Raw genomic sequence first — 13797 nt, forward strand, 5'->3', positions numbered from 1 at the left:
GTTAATGGACAATTAACTTAAAAAGTATTTATTTTGTTTACCAAGGTACAAATCTCAGAACAATTGGAACCAAATTATCAAAGACTTTTGATCCGTTTCAGCTTTCTCCGTTTAGCCACTTAATATCTATGGGTATCTTATGTACGACAGTTATCGCCGGCGCATTGTCTTGCATTGAGAGAGTGTTTGCAATTGTACCTGTATAACCAGCTATTCGGCCACTTGGTGCGTGTAATTACAAATCAACATTCATGGTTGTTTTTCGACAATGAATAATATCATAATCCGTTATCAGACACTACCTGTACAATGAATACCATTCGTTTCTTTAATACAGATTTACAAACATAATAAGTGATCACTAAACTGTTGATGTTTATACACTTACGAAGTATGCAATTAAAAGAATAAAGTACGAAGAAAAACCTTATAACGTGTAATACAGCTATTCAATATCGATAAAAAAAAAAAATCTACAGAGAAAAAAATTTCTATTTACTGTTGTTTGTTTCACCAGACTATTAAGAATATTAACCGGCACAAACATCTGCAGTTTAGTCATTACAAATATGACGGGACATTAGAAAACCTACAATGGAATGAAATTGTTTCGTGTTAGTAGCTATATTATATTATGAAGATAAAGCCTCTTAGTTAAATGAATTTTGTATGTACAACTAACAAATGGTTATAAAAGTATGTCCGTAGATAAATTTACGAAAAATCTGTCGAACCCAAGCTCACACGTGTTTAAGTATTTATTATTGTACCGCTGTGTGTAGGTGATGCCTATAAAGTTAGGTTATCGAACTTTCGAGCAATATCGCCGAGCTGTTCAGCCAACAATTTAAACGAGTCAATGCAAGAAAATGTACTGCTCTTATAACTTAATCGACGTACCACGAGTAAGAAAGCTTTATGCAGAATCAACTTGGTGTTCGTGTTTTTTATTTTCGTGTGCTTTGTGCCCAACGCTTAGGACGATCCTTTTCATTTCCTGGAAGAATATACAGCATAGTAATAAACATAATAAATACAAATACATAATAAGTCCTGGGTTTTTCTCTGCTTGAAGAATTTACTCAAAAATCGTTCGTTTAATTCAATAATAAAACAACAATAATACAGTAATAAACGTTCTATTGTAGACGTTTCAACACCCACAACTTGTACACGAATTCCGTCCTTCCGACATTTCAATTAATATATTTTCACTTACTTGGACTTCTTCGACCCCCTGTCGTTCCTTTCAGCGCTGTCATCGCGAGATCGTTTCTTACTGTTAGACGAAGAATGGCTTGATTTGTGTTTGTCGTGTCGGTCGCTCTTCTTGGGACTGGACAGAAAGAAAATCAAATTCAACCGTAACATCATCAACGAGAGGGATATTTATGTCGATCACCTGTGTCTGGACGATTTGGAAGGAGACACTTTCTTGTGTGATCCCCCACTCCGCGATCGATCCGATCTTTAATTGTTGAAACATAAACTTAACATGTCTCGCAACAAATCTTATCGTTCTAAGTTCAAGCCTCGGAGCGCATGCAGAGCCATACACGTATAAACAGCATGATTATCTTACCTGTGCTTGTCCGACGATGAGGACTTTTTGTCTTTACCGCTGGACGAAGATCTGCTTTTGTCTTTACTACTCGACGAACTCTTGTGTTTCGAGTTATGACTGCGTGAAGAATGTACAATTAGAAAGAGAGTTTCATTTGTACCGCAGTCGAAGGAAGTTGTAAAAGGGTCATTCCACGCGAAATCGGACACTGTTCGGAGCACCATTTTGGATTTTGTTCAAATTTGGATATGTGTAGTCTTTAGCGATATATAAACGCATCTCGAAGGATTTAAAAAACATTTTTAAATTCTTGATTTTACAATTGTTTGAAATTTAGGGTCAACCTGTTTTCAATTAATCATAACTATTGAAGTAACAAACTGACCGAAATGAGCTTTGCGGGTACTTACAGTGGAGACATAAAAGTACCAAATAAAAATTATGTCAGTTAAAAAAAAATATTTTTTAACTATCTACTTTGCAATTGTTTTAAATAAACGCCCAAGTTTTATACCGGCAAACTATTTAAAAACTTGAAAAAAAAATTAGGATATAGCCCTACTTGCTCTCTTTATGGACATATGTTCAAAAATATGGACACTTTAAAATTGGCAGTACGGTGCTCCAAAAAGTGTTCAATTTCGCGCGGAATGACTCAAAATCAATAAATTACCTATTCTTCGCTGGCGATAATGAATGTTTCCGGCTCGACTTGCTCTTCTTGCTAGAGTTGTAATCGTCGCGAAATTGTGCGTCCCCTCTTTCTTTGTCTTCCTCGGCTGCTTCCCGTTCTAAATCTGACCAATCCTTTCCAGATTCCTCCGAGGGATCCAATTCTTCCCCTGAAAAACAACAAAGGTCTCATAAGATAATCTTGTACACGTCTGCTTTGTGTGTGACATGTAAATGAAATTTACCTTCACTGTCAATGTCTTCCGATGCTTCGGAGTATTCAGAATCATCATCAGATTCCTCTTCGCTGTCCAGATCAGTTGGCTACACGAATGAAATATGTATTGGGTGGAAAATTATCGAACGAAATGTCCAGTAATTATATAAATACAGGGGGTGATAGTTAACGAGATATGTATTTACAAAATAATCACTGTTTTGAAGTTGAGGTGCGTCAGTTCGAGTACCTATACCTTCCAGATAGTAAGTACGCATTAAAAATTATTTTGGAAATATCTCTAATTAAACATAGGTAATTCCGTTAAAAACATTAAGGTAACCTTGGAATCTCTGAAATGCCTTCACCCCTCAAAATTATCATAAAATGTAAACCGTTAAGTCCTTATTCGAAGTGATCAAGTTGGCTGAGACACTCTGTATATTCCATACCTCATAAGCGTCATCTTCCTCTTCCTCTTCATCATCCACATCGTCATTCTCTGCGTCGCTCTCTGGGTCAAGGAAGGTCCAGCCGCCATTGTCGAAGAAACCAACAGGATCGTCCGTGATCGTCTTCATGATCTTCGTCCAATTCAACGATTGCACACCCTCTGTGTACCTAATGTCGCAGGAGTTCAGCCATTCCTTCACATGATCCAGCATATTCATGGGGATAGCGTTAAGCATCGCGACTTTTCTATGGTAATCTTTGAAGACGAAAATCATATCGAAGTTCTTCAGATGGAACTGTACCCTCTCGAAATGGACCAGTTCGACGTCCTCTAATGTAATAACAAACGGCGGCCATTCAGTGAGATTGACCAGGCATCCACTGGTGGGTTGTAAAAGAACGGTGCTCCTGTATGGGGCGCCAGGGAAGCCAAGCTCTCGGAACGGCGTGTCGAATTCGATCTCCTGTTTCGTCATACTCTCGACCTTCTCACAGAAACTTTTGAACGCTGTTTTCAATTTGTGCCTGAGCTCCCGTTCCGATTGCTCGGCGGCGAGATCGTCACGGTCGTGCATGTGCTGATGCTTCCCCAAGTCCGTCGTGATCTCCCCGACCTCCGTGTAAAACTGCACGTCCACGTGTTTCTTCTTACCGAACATTATCGCGTGTTTCAAATGAAAATGAAGCAATATAATCATCTCTCCATCGCACGGCTGGAAGAAGGCGTTCTTAATGTTATTGTAGAGAATATCGACTTTGTCCCCTCTGACAGAGGTGTATCGGAATCCGTTAACGTGCGCCTCTAAGCCGCCTGTCATTCGTTTCGAGACGATGTTCGGTCGAATGTACAAGTCCTTCAATCTAGGATTACCCTTGTTCTGCGACAATATCAAGGTATCTTGCTTCACTAGATCCTCCTTTTCCCTTTCTTCTGCTTCCCTGTTTTTAAACTTCTTCTGGACTTCTTTGATCAGTCTGAAGGCTGTGTTCAAATTCGACGACGGCGCTGAGATTTCACCGGGTTCTTTGGTGTTCGTACTTCGATATGTTCTAAAATAAAACAAGATACAATAGTTTCGTATGTTCGTGCAATTTTTAAACGAACGTGTTATACGGTCAATTTAAATTGAAGCGAACGTTTATACTAACACTTCTTTGACAAATGTGGCGTCCGGTTGTGGATAGGATCCCCCTTCGTTGCGTCCCATTGTGGCGCCAGGATGAAAAAAATTGATTCTTAGATACGTGTAATCACCTTCGACAGACTGCGAGATATTTTTGATCGTAGATATGTGGAATGGCACGGGAATACCGAAAATTGGTAGAATCACAGTTTCGTACTTTTTATCTGAAAAAAAAAAAAAAATATATCAATTACAGAATTAAATCGTATAACCCATACGAAAGTATTATTGTACGTACCAACATATAACTTCAGTTCCTTCACTTCCGATTCACGCGGCATATGACTCAGACTTTTATACGATACCGTTGACTTTCGTATTTTCTCTTGTTCTTTTCCACCAGACTGTTGCGCTAACCGAGCTTTCGCTAATTCGTTCAATTGCTGCGCAAGTTCCTTTTGATGCTCTTTTCGTTTCTCTTCCGAGCTGTGCTCTGTCCTCAACTTCGATTCTATGACCGCTGTCCTGTTTCCACGTCGAGAAGACGTGGAAAGAATCTCAGGTTTCGGTTCATACTCTTTTCCATTTCCTTCTTCTTCGTCATCCTCTTCGTCCCTCACAAATATACCGATGTTTTTCAGCTTCTTCTTTGACGGCGTTAAATTCGAAGCTGGTTGGCCATCGTTCACCATAACGGTGTCGCCAACGAACAGGGCATAAACTTTCCCTTCTTTTTCCGTGGCTTCGGAATTCGAGAGATTCGACAGTCCAACGTTAACGTTGAACACCATGCCTTTCCTCACTAACGCATGAGTCTTTGGGCCGATAAGCAACGAGCTTTCTCTGAATTCGATCCCCATAGCGAATCCGAAGTTTTTCGTCAAATGATCCAACATATCTGGCTTCTCATCCTTCACGTATTTTACACCTCTCTCGTACACTTCGCTTATCTTCACGCCGGACACCAGTTTCTTCAGAATCTCTTCTTCTAATTGTAAAAGAAAGTTGTAATTATCCTAAAACAAAAATACGTCAATGTTGTGTGCACGTGTTTCAGGTGTGATTATATATACAATCTTTACCTCGATTGTCTTTGTGGGATTCACCAGCAGTGTTCTGACAATATTAGAGCAATAGGATTTGTATCGTGCCCCGAGTGAACAAACAATTACACCGAAATGCAACGTGTTTTTATCGCTAACGACGCTGAACTTCAAGGAATAGTTTCCACCGCTCTGAATGATGGCTGGATAACACATATCAACCTGACTAACATCAACGCCAGTCACATACTTCTTATTCGTTATAGCTGCGTCCACCCCTTCTGCGAGCTTCGAATGCTTGACTTTCTGAAATCGAAATAGTTCTTCATTGTTAGCAACTTTCACATATTCCTTACATTTCCGAACAATTTTAGGGGGTACATACCTTTGAGTGGTTTAAAAAATTGATTTTTTATTTTTTTTACGCTAATAAAAGAACAAAGTTTTACGGAAAATGGAATTTTTTTTTAAAATGGCTTAATTTTGTCAATTTTTAAAAATCTAACAATTGTTAACATTCTCAAATCGGATCACTACGGCAATCTGAATCATCCCAACAAGTGTAGCTGTGTTTACGCTGTACGCATGTGCTGAAATTAATTTTTCGGCCACATTTTTTATACAACTTAAACAATTGTTTTTAAATACTCTACAATGCATCCCGGTTTTTATAAAAAAAGAAGCAAGCAATTCATCAAATAGTTTTTGTGAAATAAATTCTTGGAGAAAGTACTATTTTTCATGGTGCCAAAGGTATTTACCTTCTTAAGTGAAATAAATTTACTTACCTTGTCGGAGTCTATAATTTCCATAATTTGGTCTTTAAGGTACTTGGTGAAAACATCTACAGACACTAAACATGCCTTCTTTATGGTAAGAATTTCTGCATCCTCTTTTGGACACATTACATATGCAGCTGCAGCACTCACGTCCACCTAATAAATAAAATATTTAGTATTGAACAAAGACCTTAATTCTTGGTACACCATTTTGTGAACAGTTATATTGTACCGTATCAAAAGATTCGGCTTTAAGAGCAGCTCTCCATGCATCCATAAAGGCACCTGGATAATTTTCTTTCGAAAATACACCCAATGTTTTACCCTTCTTGCTTTCCTTTATAATGTCGATAAGTTTGGCAAAATTGCCTTTATCTTCATCGTTCTGTACAAAAAATTATATACTGTTCGTAACTAAACATAATGGGACAAAATATTAAAGTACATAAAAAGCAATATATAGGATACATACTCTGTCCCTCACAAGTAGTTTCACAGGAGGTACTCCGGTATCTTCTGTTTTCTGGTTTTCTAGCTTTCTCAGAAACTCAATTTTCTTCTTACTTGCCAGAAAGTTAACAGAATCTTCCGCCAAGATCATTATTGTATCGGTAAGTTCATAACTGAGGAGCCATGTCTAAAATAAATCATTCACAATAAAGAAAATAAGATCACTGTTAAAGTAATGATCAACTGTTAATTAACGTTACACAGAAAAGATTAATGCTTTAGATTCCAATCACTTTTAATTAGTTATATAATTAAAGCTCAATTTATATTGTACAGCTACAGAACCTGGTTCCAAACTTTCCCCACGACTATATTAAAGAAGCATACAAAGTATTCACCGTGAAATGCTAATCTTCGAGAATTTTATTTTTCAGAATTATGAAAATTAGGTTAAGCAATTGTTTTTTAGTCCGAAACAAATAATAAGTACTGGAGTGTAATTATTTAAAAATAAAGTGCTATTTACTTGCAACGCTGTGGATTTACTATAAACAATGTCCTCGTCAGTGCCCACGGAGGAGACAAGACAATCCATTTTACTAAAACTGTCATCTGTACCAACTTCTCCATCCTGTCGGGTGGAAAAAACGAAAAAGCAATTATTTGAATTATCGTGGGATTACGGTAGTTGAAAACAACGATATGAGCCGTGACAAGTCGCTTACTTTCCACGCGGCATAAAGACGCTTCATACGCCGAAAGAATGTCTCTTTGTCAACAGATACGTTTGCCATAGTTCCTTGTTTTCAACACGTTCGGTGCAGCACAGACCACGCTACCACGAAATCAACCCGACATAAAATTATAATAAATCGTCCTGATGTAAACGATAACAAACTAAACATTCAGACGACGTGATACGCTTAGGTATTATCACATTTTCCTTGGTGTTCCTTACAAAATACGCAATACTATCAGAATTCGCCGTTTGATGCGGAGATGGCGGGATTTATAACCAAACCGCAACCGTATTCCACAAACTACGGGCCACGCCGCGGGAATAGTTTTTGATGCGGCGGAAACTAATGCGTAAAAGTAGACTGGCGAAGTTCCAAGCGGTTGGCGAATGAACTATTGTTTTTTTAGGGAGCGTTTTCATTAATATGCTTCGTTACATACCCGCCCTAATATTTTGTGAATGCAAGCGCGAGCTTCACATCACTGCTAACATATTAATCTTATTAAAGAAAAAAACATCATGAGAAACTAAATGAAAATAGATGCTCTTCCGTAAAATAAAATTATTCGTTGAAATTACCTGTATTAGTATTATTTGAACGGAATAATCGATAAAGATGGCGCCACGTTGAAACCGCAACCATTTTGTGGGATCGATTAGTTGAGAGGTCTACATAGCGATATTTCTTTGAACAAGAGAACGAAAGTCGATAGCGTCGTTACGAGAGGTGGTCGATAACTGATTGTGCATCGTTCTCTTCAAAACGAGAAATTGAAGTTCGATATATCTGAAATAATTCGTCAACCGCTGCTTTGAAATATCGGATTGCTTCGCGGTAAATTTGGATGCTTGGATATTATAAACGGAAAAGCAATGCATCGTTTCGAACGGTTACATTGTAAATTATGCAACGAAAATCCTCCATTTTGATTAGAAAGAAGACACTATGAAATAGCCGAAATACAAGAAATACGTTATATTTGAATTTTAATACCTGAAACGACAACAAGACCCGTCCGGCACATATGGGTTTTTGATTTAGAATCATGGAAAGTAAATCAATGTCATTGTCGAACAGCGGAAAATCCGCCACGGCGGAGGATTCTAAGACCGAAATGCAAATGGTACTTGCAAAAATGATGGAAGAAAAGCATACGTACACGTACAAGAAATTAGTGGTGCCCATGTCGATGCGAAGTATCTATTGGAAGTTTTTTGGATTTCCAGCCACAGACGATGGAGACATTCTCACTAAAGTAAAGATTGTTTGCATCTTATGCAAAACTCAAATCGCCTACAATCGTAACACCAGCAACTTACGTATGCACTTGCAAAACAAACATGCTCAAGAGCTGTTAGAACTCGAAGCTACTAATCCTCCTCGAAGACAGGTAGTTTCACAAGAAACGAAAGAGCGGAGAGCTCAAAAGAGGTTATTGAAGGCAGGTCTAACGTCCGCACAACATATTTACACTACTAATGCTGATGGTACTGTGCAAATAAACGGGGACATTCAGTTCGTGACAGATCCAAATATAAGTCTTTCTAACATCGAGGATGACATTTCAATCGGTCAGCCGTTACGAGTCATGATTAAAAGCGGTTCTAATATCAGTAACAACAGCCAAAACGTGGCCTTTCTTATGCCTGAAGAGAACGCTATTAATCAGTCAAGCATCCACGGGAAAAATGTGTCTGATGCTATAGCAGAATTCATTATAATGGACTTACAGTTACCTGAGGTAGTGGAAGGCCGAGGATTTCAGAGGCTAGTCGCAACTCTACGGTCGCCTTGCGAAATTCCGAATAAAAATAAATTAGAAGATGAAATCATACCAAAGATTTATGACACCTTCCGGGAATCAGTGGCGACAACTTTGACTTGTGTCACTGGTGAAGTGGGTCTTACCGTTGAAGAGTGGAGATCAAATTCTGATGAACGTTTTGTTACTATCTCTGTTTACTATCAAAATGCAGGTGAACCAGTTTTAGAATGTAAAGTATTAAGTACAATTCATGCGCCGTTGGATTGGGAAGAGTCTCAATGGGGCAATACAATAGATTCTTTGTTGCTTGATTGGGATTTGAAAATAGAGAGGATAATTGCTGTGGTAGTAGCTACATCTAGAACAGAACTATTAACTGCCTTAACAAATCGGGGATTAACATTAGTTCCTTGTTTACTTCATACGTTGCAAGTATGCGCTCAAGCTTGTTTTGAAAATCCAGAGGTTGCTTCTATATTGTCTAAATGTAGAGCAGCTATCGGAGCTATCATAAGCCATCCAGCTGCATCGGCAGCTCTGTCTATGCAAGAACAGTTACTGGAGGTAAACTTAAAATTATATTATACACAAACAATGTTATGGTAGAATTCCACCTACAATGGTTGCATAAATAAAGGGAACTGTACTTTAATCATCACTTGGTGGAGTGGAACAATAATAAACCTGTTTCACCAATTAGAAATTGTAAAGTCCCTAGCAAATTCTATGCAATCCTAGTTAAGTGAAAAGCTATTCACTTTATTGATAGTTAAATCGACTATTAATTGATGAATAAGCAAATTTTTAAATTGATTTAACATGATTTTAGTTGGAGGAGAATACCATGTTAATGGATTATCCGCCTGTGTGGACGTCAACGTACAACATGCTCGAGCAGATAGTCCTACGTCGTAATATCGTAACATCGATTTTAGAAAGCATGGAAGGAGTTGATCAAGAGATGGTTGATCTAACAAACGAACAGTGGAAGATCATAGAAGATCTCGTGCATGTTCTTGAACCGTTCAAAGTTACTATCATGACGCTTAGTGAGGAAAAAATGCCTTTGATATCATTACTAAAACCATTGCTTTGGCAACTTGTATCTTCTCATCTCAAAGTAAAAGAAATTGACAGCGATATAGCTAGATCTTTCAAAGAATCCTTATCCGACATGCTTTGCGATAGATATGCAGATTACAATGTTACTCTTTTACTTCAAATTGCTACCACTCTAGATCCAAGGTAATTATAGATTTTTACTTGTAGTGTTTAGCACTGTCAGGTGTATCTGTAAATGAAAATATAACTAAAACCATGTATAACATTAGATTTAAGCAACTTCCATATGCTACTGAAGAAGATAAAAATCTAGTTGCAACTCCTATTAAAGATATGTTGACAAAATTAATACAGGAAGAGTCTGGGGATACTACAACAACTATTAAAATTGAGGACGAGCCTCCAAATAAGAAAAGTCGTTTATCTGGTACGTACAAGTATCATAAATTATAATTTGAATTCGTCCAATATTTAGTAACATTTAATAATTAATGAACCACATTTAGGTATGGAACTTTTACTTGGTGGTTTATGTTCGACAAAAAGTGGAATGCCTGCAGAGGAGAAGGCAGATCTTGAACTTGTACAATATCATTCGGAAGCGACCGCTCCGCTTGATTGCTGCCCGCTTCAGTGGTGGGCTAAAATTTCCGCAAAGTGTCCAAATTTAGGGAAGCTGGCTTGTAGATATAATTGTGTGCCTGCATGTTGTGCACCACCTTCTAGAATCCCAGCGGAGGTGCAAGTTCTGTATGATACAAGGCGAGCCGCTTTACCCCCTCATCTGATAGACAAATTGCTCTTTCTTCATGGCAATCATACGGTTTAAGGAAAATGTTAAATCGTACTGAGATTATTTTAAAGTACTATTTTGTGGTATGTGAAAACTATTTAAAATGTAAAGTCCCTAGCAAATTCTATGCAATCCTAGTTAGGTGAAAAGCTATTCACATTATTGATAGTTAAATTGACTGTTAATTGATGAATAAGCAAATTTTTAAATTCATTTAACATGATTTTAGCTGGAGGAGAATACCATGCTGATGGATTATCCGCCCGTGTGGACGTCAACGTACAACGTGCTCGAGCAGATAGTCCTACGTCGTAATATCGTAACATCGATTTTGGAAAGCATGGAAGGAGTTGATCAAGAGATGGTTGATCTAACAAACAAACAGTGGAAGATCATGGAAGATCTCGTAAATGTTCTTGAACCGTTCAAAGTTACTATCATGACGCTTAGCGAGGAAAGAATGCCTTTGATATCATTACTAAAACCATTACTTTAGCAACTTGTATCTTCTCATCTCAAAGTAAAAGAAACTGACAGCGATATAGCTAGATCTTTCAAAGAATCATTATCGGACATACTTTACGATAGATATGCAGATTACAATGTTACTCTTTTACTTCAAATTGCTACCACTCTAGATCCAAGGTAATTATAGATTTTTACTTGTAGTGTTTAGCACTGTCAGGTGTGTCTGTAAATGAAAATATACCTAAAAACAATGTATAACATTAGATTTAAGCAACTTCCATGTGCTACTGAAGAAGATAAAAATCTAGTTGCAACTCCTATTAAAGATACGTTGACAAAATTAATACAGGAAGAGTCTGGGGATACTACAACAACTATTAAAATTGAGGACGAGCCTCCAAATAAGAAAAGTCGTTTATCTGGTACGTACAAGTATCATAAATCATAATTTGAATTCGTCCAATATTTAGTAACATTTAATAATTAATGAACCACATTTAGGTATGGAACTTTTACTAAGGTGGTTTATGTTCGACAAAAAGTGGAATGCCTGCAGAGGAGAAGGCAGATCTTGAACTTGTACAATATCATTCGGAAGCGACCGCTCCGCTTGATTGCTGCCCGCTTCAGTGGTGGGCTAAAATTTCCGCAAAGTGTCCAAATTTAGGGAAGCTGGCTTGTAGATATAATTGTGTGCCTGCATGTTGTGCACCACCTTCTAGAATCCCAGCGAAGCTACTTTATACTTCAAACTACAGTATATAGTTTTGTTACAATTAATATATTTCCTCGTTTCTTTGTCTCTAGCGACTTATATTTCCGTACTTGAATGGTAATGCAATGGTGTACATAGTATGTGTTATGTATGTTTAATATTAATTTAAATATGATACCCATATTTACGAACTTTGTACAAAGACTTTACACTTTATTTTTGTAAAATGTCAACACAATTGTAAAAAAGGTACTTTACAATAATAATTTTTATACTCTACATACATATGGATCATTCTTATATTAAGAAATTCACTCAAATATAATGATTGTTATTACCAAATTGCATAATTGATTCAAAGAAAGGCATTAAAAGTACATTTTTTTCTGCCATTTTATACTTTCATTATTTATATTACAAAGTAGAAATACAGAAATTGATTACGGAAGACTAAATTGGTTTTGTGCCCATACAGAAGTTTCATAAAACCTTGGATCTGTGAAATCTAGTGAAATCACTCAACGGTTGCGTCTTCTGAATGCAGCCTATGTAGGAGGCCTTTCCCTTAGACCACTTTTTCCCCTAGCAGAAGCCGAGTTTGCTCGCGAGGGTACATTTTCAGAACATCGATAGTACCGTCTAAAAATCAATTGCTCTATGACTAACATTAACACACACGTACACGCGGAATGTGTAATTCGATACATATATATGTGTACATAGTAGTTTCTATCAGGGCGTCAATTTTATTGCAAATAAGAGTCTGATCTCCACGACATATCGTCGTAAAACAAGACAGAATTATTACGGAACTGTGATACGATTACTGGTTCACCTATGCACCTTCCCGCTATGATCGTTCTGAATGTGTGCGGGAGAGAACTCCGGGCCGTAATCCATTGACATCGTTGCTGGTTCGTGCCGATCTATTAGAGTGTTACCTTATATGTTGCCACCGAGCAAGTGAAAAAAGTGCAGTTTTACGCGATAAAAAACGCATTCCATCAAATACTACCTCCGAGGCAGTCGAGCGATCGACGCCGAACAATATCGATGCATCCTGTCTCAAGGGAAACAATGACGACTCGGCCGTTAAACCGCTAATATGCCGATATAGGGAATAATGAAAGGGCCTTTAAAGAGGAAAAAATTCACGGCGATACTCTGACACGTTCGAGGAGTACCACGTTTCCTCGATGCTTTGATAACTTCGATTCGCGACAGTGCTAATGAATGGTAGCTGTTGCTCGTCTGTCAACTGTGTAAGGACACCTGTGAAAGCGGCATCGGAAGCACTGCAACGGATCATGAATGTAAGCGTGGTTCTTACATGGTGCACGTTTTTAACCCTTTAGCTACGAGAGGCATACATATACTCATCAGAATGTAGCTGCTTGTTTACGAAAAACGTATATATATGTCAAGTAGGCTCTACATAACATGCTTATTTTCTTACCGAACGATATTGGATTGCACGTACTGTTACTGGTTGGATCTCAACAGTTGAAAACCATCGCAAATTATAATTAGTAATAAAAAAAATGCATATTTTTCATAGATGTGCAACTGATTTGGACGTTTGACATGCGTGTATCGTAGGGAAGGGTTAATGCAATTGCGGGACAGTCGTTACGATGCATACGGGACGACTGTTTAGCAAAACATACATACTTATTAAACATGTACATACTGACACCGGAAGTACACGTACCCGAAATTCCGATGTCCTTTCGAAACAAGCCTGTCTTTCTACTCTGAATTGATTTATTGAATAATAATGTATTTGGAATATAATAACGACGGGGAAAAAAAAGGCAGCATCAGCGAATGCATTTTCGCGTGCAACGGGTTGCGTTCAATTTTTGCGGTCGAACCTGTTCATCGATAATTCAACGCGTTCACAAACGTAACTGTATAATAATAAATCGAGAAAGTGCAGCTTTCAGTTGAAT

General features: G+C 37.8%; 2 protein-coding genes across 3 annotated transcripts; one reads left to right on the plus strand and one right to left on the minus strand.

Moving 5' to 3' along the window:
- Nucleotides 1–608: 608 nt before the first annotated feature.
- LOC107192249 (FACT complex subunit spt16) lies at nt 609–7201 on the minus strand. 2 transcript variants are annotated; one of them, XM_015581465.1, is made up of 15 exons: nt 7028–7201; nt 6829–6933; nt 6325–6489; nt 6085–6237; nt 5862–6008; nt 5113–5379; nt 4329–5046; nt 4056–4254; nt 2906–3956; nt 2482–2560; nt 2238–2406; nt 1583–1681; nt 1403–1468; nt 1220–1336; nt 609–997 (listed from the first exon to the last, which is right to left on the minus strand). In XM_015581465.1, the coding sequence occupies exons 1-15, from the start codon at nt 7094–7096 to the stop codon at nt 991–993; spliced, it is 3411 nt and encodes a 1136-aa protein (XP_015436951.1). In that variant the 5' UTR covers nt 7097–7201; the 3' UTR covers nt 609–990. The 2 variants fall into 2 exon arrangements, with proteins under 2 accessions (XP_015436951.1, XP_015436959.1); XM_015581473.1 differs by lacking the exon at nt 1403–1468.
- Nucleotides 7202–7767: 566 nt separating this feature from the next.
- On the plus strand, nt 7768–10739 carry LOC107193302 (zinc finger BED domain-containing protein 1-like). The gene is made up of 4 exons (XM_015582707.1): nt 7768–9371; nt 9637–10052; nt 10139–10296; nt 10376–10739. The coding sequence occupies exons 1-4, from the start codon at nt 8088–8090 to the stop codon at nt 10696–10698; spliced, it is 2181 nt and encodes a 726-aa protein (XP_015438193.1). The 5' UTR covers nt 7768–8087; the 3' UTR covers nt 10699–10739.
- Nucleotides 10740–13797: the final 3058 nt, after the last annotated feature.

Source organism: Dufourea novaeangliae, unplaced genomic scaffold, assembly GCF_001272555.1.
Source record: "Dufourea novaeangliae isolate 0120121106 unplaced genomic scaffold, ASM127255v1 scaffold7, whole genome shotgun sequence".
NCBI classification, from domain to species: Eukaryota; Metazoa; Arthropoda; class Insecta; order Hymenoptera; family Halictidae; genus Dufourea; species Dufourea novaeangliae.